The 22,018-nt window shown below is 37.1% G+C and overlaps 1 protein-coding gene across 1 annotated transcript in view; it reads right to left on the bottom strand.

Annotated features, from left to right (window-relative positions):
- Window positions 1–1,335: 1,335 nt before the first annotated feature.
- Window positions 1,336–22,018, bottom strand: part of CUL5 (cullin 5) — a 97,558-nt gene continuing 76,875 nt past the window's right edge. Inside the window, exons 12-19 of the mRNA XM_004052076.5 lie at window positions 17,761–17,893; window positions 16,798–16,929; window positions 11,884–12,007; window positions 11,411–11,586; window positions 10,710–10,871; window positions 8,643–8,761; window positions 7,869–7,992; window positions 1,336–2,157 (exon numbers count right to left, since the gene is read on the bottom strand). Of these exons, the coding sequence (XP_004052124.1) occupies window positions 1,963–2,157; window positions 7,869–7,992; window positions 8,643–8,761; window positions 10,710–10,871; window positions 11,411–11,586; window positions 11,884–12,007; window positions 16,798–16,929; window positions 17,761–17,893 (1,165 nt within the window). The 3' untranslated portion in view covers window positions 1,336–1,962. The remainder of the gene's footprint in view (window positions 2,158–7,868; window positions 7,993–8,642; window positions 8,762–10,709; window positions 10,872–11,410; window positions 11,587–11,883; window positions 12,008–16,797; window positions 16,930–17,760; window positions 17,894–22,018) is intronic.

Here is a 22,018-nt window from a genome sequence, read left to right as displayed (position 1 = left end):
TGAGAAGTTCCAAAAAGTTCTGAGAACAATTATGGTTTAAAACAACAAACCTAAATTTTTAAAATGGACGGCAATTTTTCCTGTTTCCTCCTTTGGCATTCTTGTATTGGGACAAGCAAATACGCCAATGCTGAATTATCTGTTAAACATAAGGGCCACAATTACTACAAAATTATTTCTTCTAAATTCCAAATATACCCATTATGAACAGTCACCTAATTAGAGAAAACTGTACGTACTAATTTTAGTTTAATTCTTCACAATATGCTCGGTCTAATAATTGACATTTGCTACCTTAAAGTGTAAAATTTTAAACAAAATTCCAATTTCCTATGAGTTTCAGAACAGGCATTTGGCTATACTCAGCAAAACTCTAAATGTTTTAAAGTTGCTTTCCTTCCATTCAGCAGGCAGTTCACAAAGCCTCTTCGGATGGGGACAGATCCTATGAAATGCTCTTGAAAGCACTCCACTGTAACATAATACCATATGCCTTTCTGTACTCCATTTCCTACTATCTTCAAAAACCATACTTTAAAAATATTACTTAACATCAAACAAGATATAAAATAATTTGCAAGAAAATTTGAAACGTGCACCACAATGAATAAAAACCCACGTTGAGCCATTCTTTCCTCAAGGGGAATAAATTTTCTCTTTCAAGTTGTTCACGTCCTCAAGTCCTAAAATTTCCACTACTCTGGGTATTCAGTTGCCAGCAACTAGTTAAGTTGCTACTTTGGATAGACTGAAAGGAACATGGTAAATGTTGCCTTCTGATGATTTAAAAAATGTTTATTTTTAAAATATATAAATATATATGTACATATATTTGGCAAGTTTACTGCTCGTATTAAGAGTGCAACAATTTTGCTTCTGTTTTTCAGGTCTTATGTTGTGGTTTTTCTCTTACCCCTAGGTGACTGATTCAAACCTGAGGCTACAAATCCCTAATCATGAGACCTTAAAATACCAAAATACTTCTATGCTACAGATTAAGAGATCAGTTACATAACTATATCAGAGCAGGAGATTTCTGTGTTGTTTTTAATAAATTCAGATATGGCATAATAAATATTACGTATATAAACATTAAGTGTGTTAGTAAACACACAATATGTTTAGTAAACACACTTAATATATTTGTTTTGCTATTTTGGCTCTGCAATCATAATGACCTACCTATCTCCATAAATTTTTTAAACGATTGAAGCAACAATTAATATAAGCTTCACTTTTCAAAACAAGCTCTCCAGCCATATTTAAAAAAAAAAAAAACTCCTTATCATTTAACAACAACTAAAATAGCAGTCTCCTGCTTAAAGAAAACCAACATTTGAAAGTTGAAAATATTTAATACCATTTTTAGGTCGCCATTAAAATCCAGTTATTATACTGAGCAATGTTTGAACAATTTGATACTATTAAATACTTAACTTCTCACCTACATCTGCCGTTTCCCAATGTTGCATTGACCAGCTCACTCTTTTCATCAAAAGAAACCAAGAGTGCTATTTCTAGTTTTAATTGCATTTTTTAAAAACAAAAGATAACAGCATTTTTCAGTGCATGAATATCTGAAGATCCTTCCTTGTGCAAGTACATTTTTTAAGAGAGGAAAAAAGAGAAAAAAGCAACAAGAACCCCGCCCTCACCCTTCCCAACTGTATTTCTCCTGGTGGGTACAAATCAAATTCACTTTTAAAAGTTGATAATGGGCTCTTCATGAATGCAAGTTTCTCCACAAAACAGCATGCTGTTAAAGAGTGTGCAACATGAAGGGAATGCCATCATGCTAACTAATGTGATTGGCAAAATATAGTTGTTTTTGTAAGGTAAGGCAGAGATTTTAATATTTATGTAATCAAAGTCCAAATAAACCTTTCTCCAGCACAAACTTTACAACTTTCTGCCCAAGCACTCCAAAATTTGGGTTCTAAATATTGTCCATGATATTCAAAATTATGCCATATATATGAAAGTGTTGATATCAGATTCATCTCTTCTGATGTATTTGTGCTCTATTAGCCACTCTATTTGCTCTTTTATCATTTTCTTTTGTGGCAAGAACATGTTTTTCAAAATTTCTACTAATTCAGTCTGCAGCTGAGCATTACTAATTTTCTTTCTCATTTTCATTATTTGTATGATAGCTTCCTAAAAGAAAAAATAAAAATAAAAGTGCGTTAATATACGAAATTATTTTAAGTACAACAAACTGCAAAATGACTTTTTATGTATATTCATCCTCTATCCAACATCTACCCAAATGAATAATAATCACTAGGGGATTAATCTTGAGACTAGTATCTTTTACTTAACAAATAAAAACATCTTTTGTTTTCTCATGCCCCATAAAAGAAAATCTGCTTATTGGGATGGGGGGATAGGGGAGGGATAAGCATTAGGAGAAACACCTCATGTAGATGACAGGTTGATGGGTGCAGCAAACGACCATGACACATGTATTCCCATGTAACAAACCTGCACATTCTGCACATGTATCCCAGAACTTAAAGTATGTATTTTAAAAAAATTTGACTATAGAGATTTTGAAAAATAAGGAAAAGCAAAATTACCTCTGCTTCTCTGCTGAAAGAAAACTACACCTAATGTTTTAGTATTATTTCCTTCAATTCCTTTTTTCCCATGCCATTCACATTCTTAAAACTTATCTTACCTGTGAAAACAATGTGTATATAACCTGGTATCATGTTAAACATTAATTAAAATATAACAAACCCCTTACACCAAATTTTTCCCTTGTATTCAGTTATTTCTTTGTATAGCAGTACAGGTCAGGTGGGGTCTGTTTTAAAAGTCATTAAGTAGTACTCTTTATATATTTACCAGATTAATTAATTATATTTGCTACAAATATTATCTTCAGTTTATATTGACTCAATTAAATGTTTTTAAGTTTTTTTTTTTCCTTTCTCTTTAAATACAGAGACAAGGTTTTGCTATGTTGTTCAGGTTGGTCTTGAACCCCCAGACTCAAATACTCCCCTGCCCCCGTCTCCCAAAGTGCTAGGATTACAGGTGTAAGCCACAATGCCCAGTCGTTTTTAAGTTTCTAAAGAAATAAATCTTTTTCATCTAGGTCATTTTATCAAAATTTTTCTTGATGATTTCCTTAATTACTGTTAAGTTTACAATAAGAGTTATCAGAAACTCATTAAATATTCTTTTCTCTTTTACCTTTTCCAGTACAAGCTCTCTCTTTACCCAACAAAAGGCATGCATATGCCAGGTGTGGTGGCTCATGTGTGTAATCTTAGCACTTTGGGAGGGTGATGTGGGTGGATTGCTTGAGTCCAGGAGTTTGAGAACAGCCTGGGCAACATGGCAAAACCCCATCTCTATAAAAAATACAAAAATTAGCCAGGCATGGTGGCGTGTGTCTGTGGTCCCAGCTATTCAGGAGGCTGAAGAAAGACTGCTTGAGCCTGGGAGGTGGAGGTTGCAGTAAGCTGAGATCGCACCACTGCACCACAGCCTGAGACCCTGTCTCCAAAACAAAAGGCATATATCTATCTTAGCACAGATTAGAGTTTGTTGTAAAAGAAATGTCAAAATAGAAAAAGAAGTAACATTTGCTTTTAATGTTTAAAAATATAATTTTGCTGCAAATCAACAGACTTGGGAGTCAGGCACTATTCAGTAAGAGAAAAACTCCTTCAACTTCCCCTATATAGATATGATAACCAGCCAGGGAGGGTGGCTCATGCCTGTAATCCCAGCAATTTGGGAGGTTGAGGTGGGTGCATCGTTTGAGTCGTGGAGTTTGAGACCAGCCTAGGCAACATGGCAAAACCCCATCTCTACAAAATATACAAAAACAAATTAGCTGGGTATGGTGGCATGCGCCTGTGGTCCCAGCTACTCAGGGGGCTGAGGCAGGAGGATCACTTGAGCCTGAAAGGCAGAGGTTCCAGTGAGCTGAGATTGTGCCACTGCACTCCAGCCTGGGTGACAGAGTGAGACCCTGTCTCAAAAGAATAGAAAAACAGGCCGGGCATGGTGGCTCACGCCTGTAATCCCAGCACTTTAGGAGGCCAAGGGGAGCGGATTACGAAGTCAGGAGTTCGAGATCAGCCTGGCCAACATGGTGAAACCCATCTCTACTAAAAATACAAAAAATACAAAAAATAGCTCAGTGTGGTGGCGAGCACCTCTAATCCCAGCTACTCAGGAGTCCGAGGCAGGAGAATCATTTGAACCTGGGAGGTGGAGGTTGTAGTGAGCCAAGATCACGCCATTGCACCCCAGCCTGGGCAACAGGGTGAGACCCTGTCTCAAAAAAAAAAAAATAAATAAAATAAATAAATAAATAAATAAAATAAACAAAAATAAATAAAAGATATGATGACACCAGAAGGTCAAGTGAATTCCTCTCACCCTTGATGGTATTCAGATACCAGGCTCCCGATCATCATAAATTGGGGTTTATGTCAGGGGTTCAGAGAGGAAGAAGGAAGAAGGAAAGTGTGTTCCTTCAGGCACTTGAAGATTACAGGAACCCCGAGGAAAAGCAGAGGCATTTGTAAACATCCCAGTTTCTCCTTAGATAGAGGTGAAGGTGGTAGTTAGAGAACCTAAGAGGAAAAGAGAGCAGAGGGACACTGGCCCTGGTCCCCATTTGATATGCTGGAGGTCACTTAAAGAGTAGCATAGTATGAGGGAAATAATCTGCACTTCTGACTCTCCCTCAGTTCCCAAGTGTGACAGCAAGAGTTTCGAGCTAATGGACCTGCCACAGGGCCTTTAATGACAGGGCAAGGTGATCCTGCCATTATTCTGCAGAGAACAATGACAGTGTGCCATGTAGGCCAAGGAGCCACACAGAAGATGCAGTGGAGTCTCAGAGGCTTCAAGAGCTCAGTAAGAGCAGGGGAAAGAGAGCAGGGAAGAGGCCATGGGGCCCTTAGCAACTAGAAAAGGAATGAACCATAAATTCATCTGCTATAGACAACAGCAGCAGTTACCAACAGAAAGCCAAATTCCCAAAGATGATCAACTACTTCATAGCTGCCAAAAGCAAGAATCCAGGACACTGTCATAACTGCATAGATATGACACTCCCTTTACTGTCATTACCAGTCAAGCAAATCCCTCTCACCCTCAATATATCCAGATGCCACCTATGCAAACAGCAATGAATGGGGATGAATGGAGTAGGATCAGGAGGAAATAAAGTCTGAGCATTACCTAAAGACAGCTTAGATTATTGGATTGTACATAATTATGGGTCACATTAAGACAAAACAAAAGAACTTCAATTTCTCTGCATATCTTATCGTACGACTACACCCGCTTATACATTTCAACTCTTTTTTTTTTTTTTTTTTTTAGATGGAGTCTTGCTCTGTTGCCAGGCTGGAGTGCAGTGGCGCAATCTCCGCTCACTGCAACCTCCGCCTCCCAGGTTCAAGCCATTCCTCTGCCTCAGCCTCCTGGGTAGCTGGGACTACAGGCATGCACCACTACACCTGGCTAGTTTTTTGTATTTTAGTAGAGACGGGGTTTCACCATGTTGGCCAGGATGGTCTCGATCTCCTGGCCTTGTGATCCGCCCACCTCGGCCTCCCAAAGTGTTGGGATTACAGGCGTGAGCAACCGCGCCTGGCCACATTTCAACTCTTTACTCCAGGAGTTTATCCTGGCATAGCTACGAATATCTTCTTACTTTTCCTCCAAACAGAAAAATTTCCCAACACCACTTAGTGAATAATTCATTTTCTTTCCATAGGTCATAGAAATTATTTCCTTTATTGTATAAATTCTTCTATACTTAGAGTAAGGTTTTTTGGTTGTTTTTGTTTGCTTTTTTCGAGATGGAGTCTCACTCTATTGCCCAAGCTGGAGTGCAGTGGCGCAATCTAGGCTCACTGCAACCTCTGCCTCCCAGGTTCAGGCAATTCTCCTGCCTCAGCACCCCCAAGTAGCTGGAATTACAGGCGTGCGCCACCACAGCTGGCTAGTTTTTGTATTTTTAGTAGAGACAGGGCTTCAACATGTTGGCTAGGCTGGTCTTGAACTCCTGACCTCAGGCAATCTGCCCGCCTCGGCCTCCCAAAGTGCTGGGATTACAGGTGTGAGCCACCGTGCCGAGGCTAAAGTTATTTTCTTCAATTAATCTTCTTGCCATACTGTTTTATTACTACAGATTTTTAAAATATTTTAGTATTTGGCAGGGCAAGTTCCACCACTACCACCTTTTTCTTATTTTTTTAAGTTTCTCAATCATTCTTATTTATTCTGATAAAAAACAATTTGTAAAATTCCAAAAATATTCCTAGTTGAATTTTCATATGAAATTTTAAAATTTTGAACTTGATATTAATATCAGAAAAACCAATCTTTTATGTTATTCAGCCTAGCTGCCAGGTGTGGTGGCATGTGCCTGTAGTCCCAGCTACTGGGAAGGCTGAAGGAGGATCGCTTGAGTCCATTAAAAAAAAAAAAAAAAAAAAAATTTTTTTTTTTTGTTTAAGTTATTCAGCCTTATAATGAAAGAATATAGTTTTTCATGTTGAGCAAAAAAAGTCAGACATAAAAGTACATACTGTCTGGTTCCATTTATATGAAAACCTAGAACTGGCAGAACTAAGTGATGGTAATAAGAATCAGCTGGGGTAGGCGGAGAGCCTGCCTGGAAACATGGGGAGATGACTGGTGTGACACAAATGTTCTGTATCTTAATTGGGTTATGTTCACACAGGTATATATATTTATCACAACTCACTGAAAATTATACTTTGAAAGATACATTCCATTGTGTCTAAATTACAACTAAAAATTTTAGCAACAAAAAAAGAGCTCAACCTTTCTATTTATTCAACTCTCCTTCTGAATCTCCCAGTAAAGAGCCACTCTTTTCATACAGCTCCTACACAGTACTTTTTAAAAAATGTGTATGTATTTTTCTTATTTTATGTTCCTTTTATTTATTGCTACACAGAAATGCAATTGGTTTTTATTCATTCATCTTTTCTCTGCTACATTATCTTATTACATGATCTATAGGTAATATGCATTTTTAATCTTTTCGTATTGTTTCATATTTTAACAAGTACACTGGGCTGGGCAAAGTAGCTCACACCTGTAATCCCAGCACTTTGGGAGGCTGAGGCAGGCATATTGCTTGAGCCCAGGAGTTCAAGACCAGCCTGGGCAACATGGCAAAACCCTGTCTCCACTAAAAATACAAAAATTAGCTGAGTGTGGTGGCGCATGCCTGTGGTCCCAGCTAATCCGGAGGCAGAGGTGGGAGGATCCTTTGAGCCCAGGGAGTTGAGGCTGCAGTGAGTTAAGATGGTGCCACTGCACTCTAGCCTGGGCAACACAGTGAGACCCTGTCTCAAAAAAAAAAAAAAAAAAAAAAAAGTACACTGGCCAGAAGTTTCAAATAGTATTAAATGAAAATAGTAAAAGTTGAAAAATTTGGTTTTAAAAGTACTATTTCTAAAATTAAAACAATCATGCGTAGGTGTTACTTATTATATTCAGAAGGTCTTAATCCTAGTTTTAAACTATTTTTAAAAGAAGAAATGAATATTAGAGAACTTTTTTGGTTCTAAATAAGTTTCCTAATTTCACATTACAATGGAATGTGAAACTGGAATTCATATTTCAACTGGAATGGAAATTTTTAATATATTTTTAAAAAATTGATTGAGACAAGATCTCACTTTGTTGCCCAAGCAATCCTCCTGCCTCAGCATCCCAAAGTGTTGGGATTATGTGTGGGGCCACTGCACTTAGCCCCTACATGCTTTTAAATTCAAAAAAGATTTCAACATTTAAAAAACAAAAAAAAAACTAAAGTTTTCTTAAACTTCAGACATTCTGTCAACATTACAAACCTGGGTTCTTAGTATTCGTAGTTGAACTATTCCTTCATTCTCTTCTTCTCTCATCCTTTCTGTTGTGAGCTGCAAACGTCCAATCAAGTTGATCTTACCCCTTTTCTGAACCTTTGCATTTTTTCTACAAAAAGAATTGAATCAAGTATTTTATGGTGAAAAACACTTTAAAAATCCTATTATAGCAACAATGAGAGAAAAGATTTAAAAATATGCTAAAATATCAGAACTGTTTAAAGGTTAAATGACAAATAACCTACATATTGCTTTAAAACAAACTCTATGTATTTTCCTTAAACATGATAACTAACCTGTTAATAAAACGAGTGATTACATTCTCTGTAAAAACAAAGTTAATATTTTATATTGCCATGAAAGTGACTAGCTAACTGAAGATATAGGGGTTAGGATTCAGTGTTATTGCCTAACTGGGTCTTAACAAAAAAAAACAAAAACAAAAACAAAAACGAAACAAAACAACGCAAAAAATGCTTTCTCTGAATAAAGTTGCTTTAGAGCACAAAAAGATATCAACCTGAAAGATGAAATGCAATACAGTATAATGTCAGAGACCAAAAATGTATTAATGAAAAATATAGAAAAGAAGTAAACATCTGATTAATATTTTCCATAAACAACTAAATGATGTAAGTTTAGAGTGATGACAGTATATAATGTTTTAAATATAATGTAAGGAAAACAATTATTTTGCAAAAAACAAAGTGCTAAAATTCAAACAAGGTGTTTTTATTTTAGTTCAACTAACGAGCTTACATTAAACTGAACTCCTGGTTCACTGAGAAGAGGGTACCTTCTGTAAAGTCTTTGGGTGAGTTGACTTGAGGTTCATACAACAAAACTTGCCGTTTGAGTTTTGGGAAAGCTACTAAAGACTATGAAGAATAAGGAGAAAACAATTAGCATCTATAAACAGTATGGAATACTAAGATCAATTCTCCCACATAATCAACATAGGCAAGAAAAAGATTACAAACACAAACTTAAAATGTGTGGTACTTCCATGAATATAACATTTGAATGCATAATGAGGAAACAGAAGAGGTGAAAAGAGTTGGTTATGAGAAAGCAATAAATGCTCTCTTTACAGTAAGACAAGAAACTGGGATTGGTCACACAGGACTATAGTAAACACCATCTGCCAGTTATATACCAGCTATTTCCTCCACAGGTAATAATTAATTTTGGAACTTCAGGCCAAGTGCAGTGGCTCACGCCTGTAATTCCAGCACTTTGGGAAGCTGAGGCAGGCAGATTACTTGAGCTCAGGAGTCTGAAACCAGCCTGGGCAACACAGCAAAACCCCATCTCTACTGAAAATACAAAAATTAGCCAGTGTGGGGCATGCACCTGTAGTCCCAGCTACTTGGGGGGCTCAGGTGGGAGGATCGCTTGAACCTGGGAGGTGGAGGTTGCAGTGAGCTGAGATTGTGCCACTGAACTCCAACCTGGAGGACAGAGCAAGACTCTGTCTCAAAAAAAAAACAAAAAAAACTGGAACTTTTAAGAAGTCTATGGAGTAGGAATAAAATGTAGTTGTGAGCAGGGGGCTAATGAGTACAATCTACAAGTCCTCAAACAGACTAATGTTTTCTTTCAGATTTTTGATTATCATAAAATCTTTGAACACATTCTCAGTATAAAAATTAAGTATGTATCTGAGGCACGGTAGCTCAGGCCTGTAATCCCAGCACTTTGGGAGGCCGAGGTGGGCAAATTACCTGAGGTCAGGAGTTTGAGACTAGCCTGACCAACATGGTGAAACCCCGTCTCCACTAAAAATATAAAATTAGCTGAGTGTGGTGGCACATGCCTGTAATTCCAGCTACTTGGGAGGCTGAGGTAGGAGAATCGCTTAAACCCTGGAGGCGGAGGTTGCAGTGAGCTGAGATTGCGCCATTGCACTCCAGCCTGAGCGACAAGAGTGTCTCAAAAAAAAAAAAAAAAAGTACATAGCTGGTCACATTCCTCACAGGTAACACTTAAATACCAACTCAATCTTTCTCTTTTTTAAAAAAAAAATTTTTGAGATGGGTCTCACTATGTTGCCCAGGCTGGAGTGCAGTGGTGTGATTGTGGCTCACTGCATCCTCCTGGGCTCAAGCAATCTTCCCACCTCAGCCTTCCAAGTAGCTGGGGATACAGCCACCAAGCTGGCTAATTTTTTTTTTTTTTTTTTTTTTAGAGATGGGATTGCACTATGTTGCCTAGCTAATCTCAAACTCCTGAGTTCAAGCAATCCTCTTCTCCCACCTTGGCCTCCCAAAGTGCTGGGATTACAGCCATGAGCCACTGCCCTGGCCTCTCCTTTTTTTTGAAGCACTTTTCTCTGCCTTGGTAACTTGCCTATTTGCAATTTATTTTTTCCATAAATATCTCGTGTGTGTGTGTGTGTGGGTGTATAATTTTTTTTTTTTTCAGACGGAGTTCTCACTCTGTTGCCTGGGCTGGAGTGTAGTGGCGCAATCTTGGCTCACTGCAACCTACACCTCCTGAATTCAAGCGATTCTCCTGCCTCAGCCTCCCAAGTAGCTGGGATTACAGGCGCCCACCACCACGCCCAGCTAATTTTTGTATTTTTAGTAGAGATGGGGTTTCACTATGTTGGCTAGGCTGGTCTCGAACTCCTGACCTCAAGTGATCTGCCCACCTTGGCCTCCCAAAGTGCTGGGATTACAGGCGTGATCCACTGTACCCGGCCTCTGTTTTTCTTGATAAGACATTCTGAAACTGTTATGAATTTACTAATATATTACAAGCCAATCATATATTTCCTGCTACATGAAAGGATACAGTCTTAAAAACAAAAAAACATAAACCAACCCATAAAGTCCTCCTAAGTTCAGCATCAGGGAGTTCAGTTGCAAGCTTAAGATTTTCAAAGCTGATTTTCTCTCTGGGTCTTTGGTTCCATGCAAACAATACAGCGAGCTGAAACGTGGTTACCTCCAAATCATATTGACCAACTTCATTCTTAAATGTTATCTATAATAGATAAAATATTTTTAATAAAGAAGAATCTCATGATTCTCTCTTAATATCTATGACATGAATTTATATATGAAAAAGGTTGCTGTCTTCCAATATCCACTCTTTCACAGTAATAAACATTTTAGAAGACGTTAATGACTGCCCAGAATACACGCTCATCTCCCAGCTTTCCATGTAACAAAATGTGGCCAAGTGACTGAGTACTGGCGGATGCAAATGGAAATGACAGAGGAAACTTCTAGAAGTTGTCCCTAATGAAAGGTGTAAGCTACCCTCACCTTTTGCTTTCTGTTGCCAGGAATACTGAGATAGTTGGGATCATGTTGAATTCTGTAGACAATGGCAGTAACTTAAGCATGACGGTATAACCAGAAGCCTATGTCCCTATCAACTTCATGAAAAAAATTCACTATTTCTGCTCAAACTTTTGCATGTGAGAGAGGCAAAAATCTATTTTGTTTAAGCAATTCTGCGGAGTCCTGCTACTTTCATCCAAACTGAAAGCTGAAATAACTAACACACTATCTACTTACAATTCCATTTGACATGAGATGATGCCAATGTAATTTTCTACCACTATGATTTTTTTTGTAGAATTCTTCTACTTCCGGTATCAAGTCCTCCAGTTCAGTAGGAAGTGAGACGAAGACTTTCTCAGAACTTCTTGACCAGGCGCCAGCATTGAGAATTTTTATATTAACTGAATCAGCTATAGAGAAGAATATCAGGAATATAAAGTAAATTAACAATGGATAAAATTCAAAATAAATACAGGGTAACTCTGGGTGAAAAATCAATAAGACTATAAAGATTTTGTTAAAAGTGTCCTTTTGTTTTGAAATAAAGATCTGTAAATCTAACACACTGCTTTGATAGCTGTCTCCACGGAAATGGACTTCATAACATCTTTCGATCTATTACTGCTGAGGTTTATTTTTAATTTACTGGAAAACAAAGATATTCTTCTAAGTTTAAAAAATATATACATGTAATTATAAAATAATACCTGGTAATGCCAATTTATTATTTTTGTGCATTTCCTTAAAAGCTTGGTTCAAATCTTCAGATACTTTTATGTCCTGAAACATTCTAGCAAGCTTGTTTACATAATCCGCTGGCATACCAACTTCCTATAAATATAAACCAAAGAAGGAAGAGGTAATAAATATATAATCTGATATATTACTGGGAAAAATTTTAATAGAAAAACTAAGTCTTAAATGTTTTAATACAAAATTTTTCTCATTTATTAGAATTTTATTGTCTAATAACTATGAAATTTGCTACTTAGAAACAAAATACGGTATTACAAGGGGTCCCTGCTTTGCACATTTTTAGTATGTATGAATTTCAGTTACCACAGTACAGTTAAATAATACCAATTCCCCAAGAACAAAGCTCAACTTTCAATTGACACTATATAATAAATTTAACTGCATGAAGTAAAAACTTTATTTCTAGCTCTTTGATCCACAAATCATGACAAAAGTAACAATGACTAACCACAATACTTCTTTCAAAATCTATTAGTTGGCATGGTGTGTAATTCTAGCACTTTGGGAGGCTGAAGAAGGAGGATCACTTGAAGCCAGGATTTTAAGACCAGCCTGGGCAACACAGTGACACCCCCATCACTACAAAAAAATTTTAAAAGTTAGCAGGATATGGCAGCATACTGCCGAGATAGTCCCAGCTACTCGGAAGGCTGAGGTGGGTGGATTGCTTGAGCCCAGGAGTTTCAGCTCTGATTGTGTCTCTGCACTCCAGCCTGGGCAACAGAAGACCCTGTTTCTTGAAAAAATTAAATAAATAAATTTTTTAAAAATGTAAACACAACCTATTAGTCATTTGTTTATTCAGTTAAACCGCAGACAGCAAAGTATGCAGTTTCATTGCATCCTTGTCTTCCAGTAATAAACCCACATGACTACTTACAAAAAAGAATAATCAAACAAGATAATTGGCAAAGACATAAAAGTAAACAGGAAATGAAAAGTGATAATGCTGGAAATGAAAATAAAATAGAACATAAATGGAGTTATAGAAGAAAGCTGACTGTGGTTGTAAGGCTGACAATGCCAGTGTTGAGGAACTTAGTGAAAGCAAATTATCAACATAAAAGATAAAAGTGGTGAGTGACAAAAAAGACAAGATACCCTAGAGGAAGTGATCCTGGCAAAAATGCTATAAAGGAATTCGCAGTATTTCATGACACTGAAAGCCAAAAGATAAAATGCTAGAAGATGATCCAAATTACAGGGGGTGTGACAACTCTCCAAGGCAAAGAAAAGATGCTTACTCTGTCAAGTTACACAAGAAGGCAAAAGCTATTCAAACTACTCTTTATTAACAGCTTTACTGTGTCAGATAATTTATCTACCATAAAATCTACTATTTTAAAGTATACAATTTGGCTGGGCTCACGCCTGTAATCCCAGCACTTTAGGAGGCTGAGGCGGGTGGATCACCTGAGGTCAGGAGTTCAAGACCAGCCTGGCTAACATAGTGAAACCCATCTCTGCTAAAAATACAAAAATTAGCTGGGCATGGTGGCATGCGCCTGTAATCCCAGCTACTCAGGAGGCTGAGGCAGGAAAATCGCTTGAACCTGGGTGGCAGAAGTTGCAGTGAGCCAAGATCGCACCACTGCACTCCAGCCTGGGCAACAAAGTGAGACTCTGTCTCAAAAAAATATAAAAAATAAAAATCAAAATAAAATATACAATGTAATGAAGTTTACTATATCTACAGAACTGTGCAACCATCACCACTATCTAATTTTAGAACATTTTCATCACCCCAAAAAGAAACCCCATACTATTTACAGTCACTCCTCATTTCCCCTCCTGGCCCAAACTCCTGGAATTTGTGGATTTGCCTATTCTGGACACTTCACATTAGTGGAATCATACGATATGGTCTTTGGGATTGGCTTCTTTCACTCAGCATTATGTTTTCAAAGTTCATCCAATATTGCAGCATGTATTATTAGTTTATTCCTTTTTATCACAAAAAATATTCCATTGTATGGATAAATCACATTTTATTCATTAGCTCACTGACATTTTGGGTTGTTTCCACTTTTTGACTATTATTAGTAATCTTGCCATGAACATTTGTTTACAAGTTTTTACATGAAACATATGTTTTCATTTCTCTTCAAATGAATTACCTAAGAGTGAAATTGCTGGGTCAGCTCTATGTTCAACATTTTAAGGAACTGCCCAACAGTTTTCCAAAGTGTCTGCACCATCTTATGTCTCCACTAGCAACTTAACGAAGGTTCCAATTTCTCCTCTTCCTTACTAGCATTTGTTATCGTCTGTCTTTATTTTAGCTACCCTAGTGGGAATAAAGTACTATCTCTTTGTGTTTTTTTTGTTTTTGAGAAAGGGTCTCACTCTGTTGCCCAGGCTGCAGTGCAGTGGCACAATCTCAGCTCATTACAACTTTGAACTTCTGGGCTCAAGCAATCATCCCATCTCAGCCTCCTGAGTAGCTAGAACCACAGGCACACATCACCATGCCTAGCTGATTTCTGTATTTTTTGTAGACATGGAGTATTGTTATTTTGCCCAGGGTGGTTTCTAACTCCTGGCTTCATGCAATCCTCCCACCCCAGCCTTTCAAAATATTTGGGATAAGCAGGAGCCAACATGTTGAGCATTTCACTTGCATTTCACTAATGACTAATGATGTTGAGTATCTTTGCATGCACTTATTGGCCATTTGTCTATCTTCTGTGAAGAGATGTCAATTTGAATCCTTTGCCTGCTTTTAATTGTCGTGTGTGTGTGTGTGTGTGTGTGTGTGTGTGTGTGAGAGAGACAGGATCTGACTCTGTTGCTCAGGCAGGAGTACAGTGGTAAGATCTCTGTTCACTGCAACCTCCACCTCACAGGCTCAGGCGATCCTCCCACCTCAGCCTCCCAAGCAGCTGGGACTAAGGTGCATGCCATCACACCCAGCTAATTTTTTAAATTTTTGTAGAGATGGGGTTTCACCACGTTGCCCAGGCTCGTCTCAAACTCTGAGCACAAGCCATCTGCCCTCCCCAGCCTCCCAAAGTGCTGGGATTACAGGTGTGAGCCACCATGCCTAGCCTTGTTTGTCATTTTACTGTTGGGTCTTGATATTTTTTTTTTAACAAAGAAATAACATAGGCTGGGTGTGGTGGCTCACACCTGTAATCTCAGTGCTTTGGGAGGCCGAGGCAGGCGGATCACTTGAGACCAGGATTTCAAGACCAGCCTGGCCAACATGCAAAATCGTGTCTCTACTAAAAATACAAAAATTAGCCAGGCGTCATGGCGCAAACCTGCAGTCCCAGCTACTTAGGAGGCTGAGACAGGAGAATTGCTTGAATCTGGGAGACAGAGGTTTCAGTGAGTCAAGACTGCACCACTGCAATCCAGCCTGGGCAACACAGCAAGACTACATCTCCGAAAAAAAGAAAGAAAGAAAAAAAATTTAATTCTAAAGGTTTCTCGTAGTAAATACGTATTAGTTTTGCTATTTTCCCCTTTTTCCTATATACTTATAAGTAACAGTAAGAGTTTTGAGTCTTTTGACAATAGTTTTAAAAAGTCACAGAATAATCATTCTTTTTCCTACTAAGCAGTTTCAGTTAGCACAGTAATTTTTACTATCCTACAGTTCCATGCGAAGGGCTAGCTATAGGTTAAAATATCTGTAGGTCTCTCTCGTGTGTGCTTGCTCGCACTCTCTCTCTCTCCATATATATATGGAGAGAGTTATATACATACACAGAAGTTAAAGACATTTACTTTAATAATTAAAACAAAAAAAGAACTCAAAATACTTTATATGGGAATTTAGTTATAATCAGCATTGATTACCCTAAATAGGCCATCATTTAAAGGTTCTTTTTGCTATACAGAAGTATTTATTGTTATCATTTATAAACATCTCTAAAGTTAAGCATTTATTGTTATCATTTATAAACATCTCTAAAGTTAAGCATTTAGTACTGAAAATACCTTAAAGATATAATAATTTGTCCTGCAGTCTATTTATTTATTTTATTTTTTTTGAGATGGAGTCTTGCTCTGTCACCCAGGCTGGAGTTCAGTGGCTCGATTTCGGCTCACTGCAAGCTCCGCCCCCCGGGGTTCATGCCATTCTCTTGCCTCAGCCTCCCAAGTAGCTGGGACTACAGGCCCCCCACCACCATGCCTGGTTATTTTTTTTGTATTTTTAATAGAGACTGGGTTTCACTGTGTTAGCCAGGATGGTCTCGATCTCCTGACCTTGTGATCCACCTGCCTTGGCCTCCCAAAGTGCTGGGATTATAGGCGTGAGCCACCGTGCCCAGCCCCTGCAGTCTATTTATTAATAAGGTCAGTTTAAATGAGAGTTGAGGTACAAATGGGAGTGAAACAGTAGAAACAACTCAAGAACAAAGATACTTTATTGAAAGTATTAAGAACATTTATTAGATATCACTTTATTTTCTATAATTGATGGTATATTCTTTTTTTTTTGAAATGGAGTCCCACTCTGTTACCCAGGCTGGAGTGCGATGGCATGATCTCGGCTCACTGTAACCTCCACCTCCTGGGTTCAAGCGATTCTCCTGCCTCAGCCTCCCAAGCAGCTGGAATTACAGGAGTGCACCAGCACATCCAGCTAATTTTTGTATTTTTAGTAGAGACGCGGTTTTGCCATGTTGGTCAGACTAGTCTTGAACTCCTGACTTCAGGTGATCCACCTGCCTCGGCCTCCCAAAGTGCTGGGATTACAGGTATGAGCCAGTGCGCCTGGCCTAATTGACGCTATATTCTTATAAAATGTTTCCTACTTCTTTGACATTAACAATATCTCCAAAATGTATTACTTAAGCACACATATAAATGATGTAATATATTAGAAAACCAAATATTTAAAAAAATTTACTTACTCTTAGCCACTCTACCATGTTTTCTTCAATTTCACTATCGGCAGAGATGTCTAATATAAGACGTCGTGTCAAATGAGCCTTATGATACCTCATAAAAACATCTTTGTTCTGTACATACTTAAGTACCAAGAGCTGTATGAAAAATAAAGTTACTTTCAGTTCTTATATACTCTTACCATCTCTCGAATTTAGACCTTTCTATATCCACCAATTGTCACAAGTCAGAAACTTTTATGAGCATATACAGATAGAGGCCTACTGAATTATCCATCTCTGAGAAATACCCAGTCCTGATACACTACTTTAAAGGTTAGCAAAATTGAGACTATAACCAAATTTTTAGTCGGTCTAAATATCAGTTTTTTAGATTTTGTATAAAATGCAAAGACATACTTTACATGAAAAAAATCAATGTCCCCCCGCAAAGTGTCTCTTCTATTTATCTTTTTCACTTTTTTTTCTGACACTAGTCATCTCTCTCGGCCTTTCTGTCTACACTTGCCCAATATCTTATTTTTTTTCTTGTTTGTATTCCTGGGCTTACATCACTACACTAACAAATGGGTGACAAAGATGAAAACAACTACTTAATCTACTCTCATTCATCCCTTGCTATCTATCTTGGACTCTCACAAAAAGGAAGGAGTGAAAAACTCCCAATCTGTCAACTATCATTCCAAATTTGTTGGAATGATATGTCCTGTATTAGTAGCTAGAACTTAATTCCTAAAAATAACCAAGAAAGGAGAGGAATTAAATGGTATTCCTTTCAAGAAGCTGTAGAATAAAAATTTTCAGAAAGAAAAATAACCCCGAGAGGTCTTGCACTGTAAAACTTCGTAACATTAGTTCTTTACAGATAATACATTTTTAAATTGATACTATCACAGAAAGTCCTATAAGCAAAACACAAATTCAAAGTAAGGTAATTTTAAAAGTTGAAATAACAAAAAAATCATGTACCACTTCTTTAAGCTTTGCTTCAATCTCTTCAGAGGTTAGTTTTTTGCTTAATGGTGTTTTTCTTAGCAACATGTCACAGTAATTGGCAAGCAGCTCAGGGCATTTTGATTCAGGCTGAGTTTTTAATCCCACCCTAAAAAACAAATTAAAAGCAGTTGATGGAAAAATGATTAATGTTTGCAATTATTTTTTTCTAAAGTCAATTATTCACAAGCGAATTTCTTATGTTAAATAATCTAGTGATCAGGTTTGGAACTAGGATAAGCAAGCATCCTAGGGTGCCTAATTTAGGGAGGCACTCACTTTTACGTTCCCCTAAGTGCTGATGCTGCACTTGCAGAACCCTGAGAATAAGAACCTTCTTCAATTTTGCACTCTAGGTGCCTTCTTGCCTCACCCTAGTGCTGACCTTAGCAATGATAATTAAAATTTTTTTTCAGAAATCTGTTAAAATACTTTAGAAAAACTGTTAAATTCTTGGATATTTATGTTAACATTTAAAACTTTTTATGATTAATATATTAAAACTGTTATTTCACTCTTTAAAATGTATCCAATATAACCTACATTCCATAATGATGATATATATACCATCATGCATTAAAAAAAAAACTATAAATGAATTCTTCCTAAGCAATAAACAATTTGTTATCTCCATTTCACTTTCCTGATACAAATTTTTTTTTAGTTTTTTTGAGATGGAGTTTTGCTCTTGTCCCCCAGGCTGGAGTGCAATGATGCCATCTTGGCTCACTGCAACCTCTGCCTCTCGGGTTCAAGCGATTCTCCTGCCTCAGCCTCCAGAGCAGCCGGGATTACAGGTGCCCGCCACCATGCCCGGCTAATTTTTGAATTTTTAGCAGAGATGGGGTTTTGCCATGTTGGCCAGGCTGGTCTCAAACTTCTGACCTCAGGTGATCCACCTGCCTCGGCCTCCCAAAAAAGTGCTAGGATTATACACGTGGGCCACCGCACCTGGCTCCTGATAACAATTTAAACACAGCATATTGTTTTTTTAAAAAATAACTGAGACACAAACACACACAAATTAAAAAATTTTTTAAATTGAGACAAGGTCTCACTATCTATATTGTCCAGGCTGGACTCCTCCCGAGTAGCTGGGACTACAGGTGCATGCCACTGCACCCAGCAGTATATTGTATTTTCATGCTTGAAAGTCTTACATTTATTTTTTAATCCTACTTCTCTAAAAATATATGTAAATAAATTTAAATTGAAGATTTTGAAATTTCTTGTGCTTATAAAATTCAAGTATTGTTTTCCAAGGATTGAGCTATCCAAATTTTAAGTATACAAATAATCCAAACAACAATTACATCGTGCATACACATACATAAAATATATGCATATGTAAAATTTTACTGGATGTGTCAACTCTTAGTGGGGTGGATGAAACTTTTTTCCTCCCAATTATAAATCCAGGAATCAGCATAGATTAATTTCTTTTATTTGTATAAATCTGTCTTTGCCCTGAGAAATCTTATTCATATAAATAAGTAGATGAGACTAGAATATGTTTTTCTTATTATATCATTCAATTATTTGAACACCTCCTGAGCCATTTGCAAAACAAAAAAAATCCATACTGATCTAATATTAAAATTTATTTTTAATGATGCATCTTTAAAGAATGGCTAACATCTACCAGTTAGGTGACGAATGAAAAAAATAAAATAAAATAAAAAAAGAACACAAAAATAATAGCTAACATCAATTGTGCTGAAAGCAAAGAAGTAGAAACTATCTGACTAGGATCTGATACGTAACTCATTAAAAATTAATTCTATGTACATCAATACCAGTATTTCAAAATATTCCTGTCTTAGGCCATCTGAAGGCTGCTACATTCTGAGGCAAAGCACCACAGTAAGAATCAGGAGAGGTATGCCTTTCTTTGCAAACTGGGAATGGGTAATTGTGAAAGAAACAGAAAGGAAAAACTGCTGTGATACTTCCATCACAGGGTGGAATTTTAGAAAAGAGTGAATGTGGAAGTTGAAAATTTAGAAATGGATTTCCCTTGAAAGTATCCATACTGGCATGCTCTAGGGAAGTCTTTCTGTATTCCCTTAGGTAGCCATACTCCACTAACTTAATGAGAATCCATCCATCTCGCCTTGCAATGCCTGGCTCAGGTGTGAACTACTGTAACAATCAAAGTGATCTACCTCCCTCCTTCATTCAACCTATCAAGAGGACAGCTATCAGTTTTTATTTTTGTTTTGATATGGACATCTAGATACATCGCTCAGGCTGGTCTTGAACTCCTGGGCTCAAGCAGTCTTCATTCCTCAACCTCCCAACTAGCTGGGATTACAAGCTAGCTATTAGTCTTATATTGCTACTTTGAAGGTAGTGTGTTATTTTTCCCCTGTGGCTGTTTTAAAAGTTTTATTATTGTTTTCAGTTGTAAGCTGTTTTACTATGATGTACCTAGGAATGGTTTAATTTGTATTTATCCAACTTGGGATTCACGGACACCCTTAAATCTTAAATCAATTTTGGAAAATTTTAGTCAATACCATTTCAAATATTGGTTAATACCCTCTTTTCTATGCTCTATGACTCCAATTATATATGGTTTTAGACACTTTCTTTCCTCAGATAACAATTTCCATCTATTTATCCATTAATATGCATTATTTCTTCATTGCTATTTATTATCTAAGCTTATTAATAATTACTGATATATAATTCGCAAACCATACAATTCACTCACTTAAAATGTACAATTCAGTGCTTTTAAAGTATATTCAGAGGGTTGTGTAATCATCACCATAATAAAATTTTAGAACACTTTCGTTACCCCAAAAAGAAACCCCACACCTGCCAGCAGTCAAATCCCATTCTCTAGCTATCCTCCTCTCACCTCCCAGGCCTGGGCAACAACTAGTCTACTCTACGGATGTGCTGATTCTGGGTATCTCAGATAAATGTTATCATACAATAAGTGGTATTTTGTGACCCACTTCTTTTACTTAGCATCAAGTTTTCAAGATTCATCCACGTGTCACAGCATGTACCAGTAGTTCATTCCCTTTTTTAACACATATCTTTTACTAAGAGTAAAAAAGATTTATCATTTTAATAATTTTTAAGTGTAAAATTTAGTGGCATTAAGTACATTCACAATGCTGTACAAACATCACCGCTATCTATTTATAGAACTTCTTCATTATCCCAAACATAAATCTTGTATACATGGAACAGTAAGTAACTTTCCATCCCCCCTTCCCCATCCCCTGGTAACTTTTATTCTACTTTTTGTCTCAATGGATTTCCCTGTTCTTGATACCTCATACAACCGTATTCATGCAAAATTTGTCCTTATGTGTCTGGCTTATTTGAATCACCATGTTTTCAAGGTTCATCTACCTTGTAGCATATAGCAGAATAATAATTCATTTCTTAGAACTGAATAATATTCCACTGTATGGATACAGCATACTTTGCTTATCTATGCAACTAATGGACATTTCGGTTGTTTACACTTTTTGACTATTAAGAGTAATGCCACTCTACTATGAACATTTATGAGCATGTTTCTGAATGAAAGTATGTTTTCATTTCTCTTTGGTATACACCTCACAGTAGAACAGTTGGGCCATACAGCAACTCTGTTGAACTTCTTTTGTTTGTTTTAAAAGGCTAGTCAAGTGAAGCAGTGGGAGTGGAGAAGGAACAACTAAATCTGTAAATGGTTGTGATTAATTAGTTGTAAACACCACTGCACTTGGACCAGCCTATGTTGAACTTCTTGAGGAACTACCAAACTGTTTTCACAGCAACTGTGCCACCAACAATATGATTCCAATTTTTCCATATCCTTACCAACACGTGTTATATCTGTCCTTTTTATTTTAGTCATCCTACTGGGTATGAAGTGATAGCTCATTGTGGTTAAGCTATTAATCTTAATTAATTAAAGTCCTTATGTGCTAACTCCAACATCAGGATCACCTGAGATTGCTTCTAAAATGATGACTTTTAGTTAAGTCATTAATTTATCTGTCTTCATAGGACTAGTAATGTTGTACTGAATACTGGACACTATATATAAAAGAATCACACCAGAACAAGATGACGTTATCTTGCATTAAGAATGGGTTCACCCTTTGTTCTGCTATGAAAGGGAATCAGTCCATCTCCAGGGTTGGCCACTGAATCGAAGATATGTCCCTCCTGGACTTTCAATTCAGTGTCCAATGGGTTTTGTTACTCCAGTCCTGTGTGACCA

Source organism: Gorilla gorilla, chromosome 9 (genome assembly GCF_029281585.2).
Source record: "Gorilla gorilla gorilla isolate KB3781 chromosome 9, NHGRI_mGorGor1-v2.1_pri, whole genome shotgun sequence".
NCBI lineage: Eukaryota > Metazoa > Chordata > Mammalia > Primates > Hominidae > Gorilla > Gorilla gorilla.
Note: the sequence above shows the minus strand (reverse complement) of the source record. Positions and strands in the feature narration are given on the sequence as shown.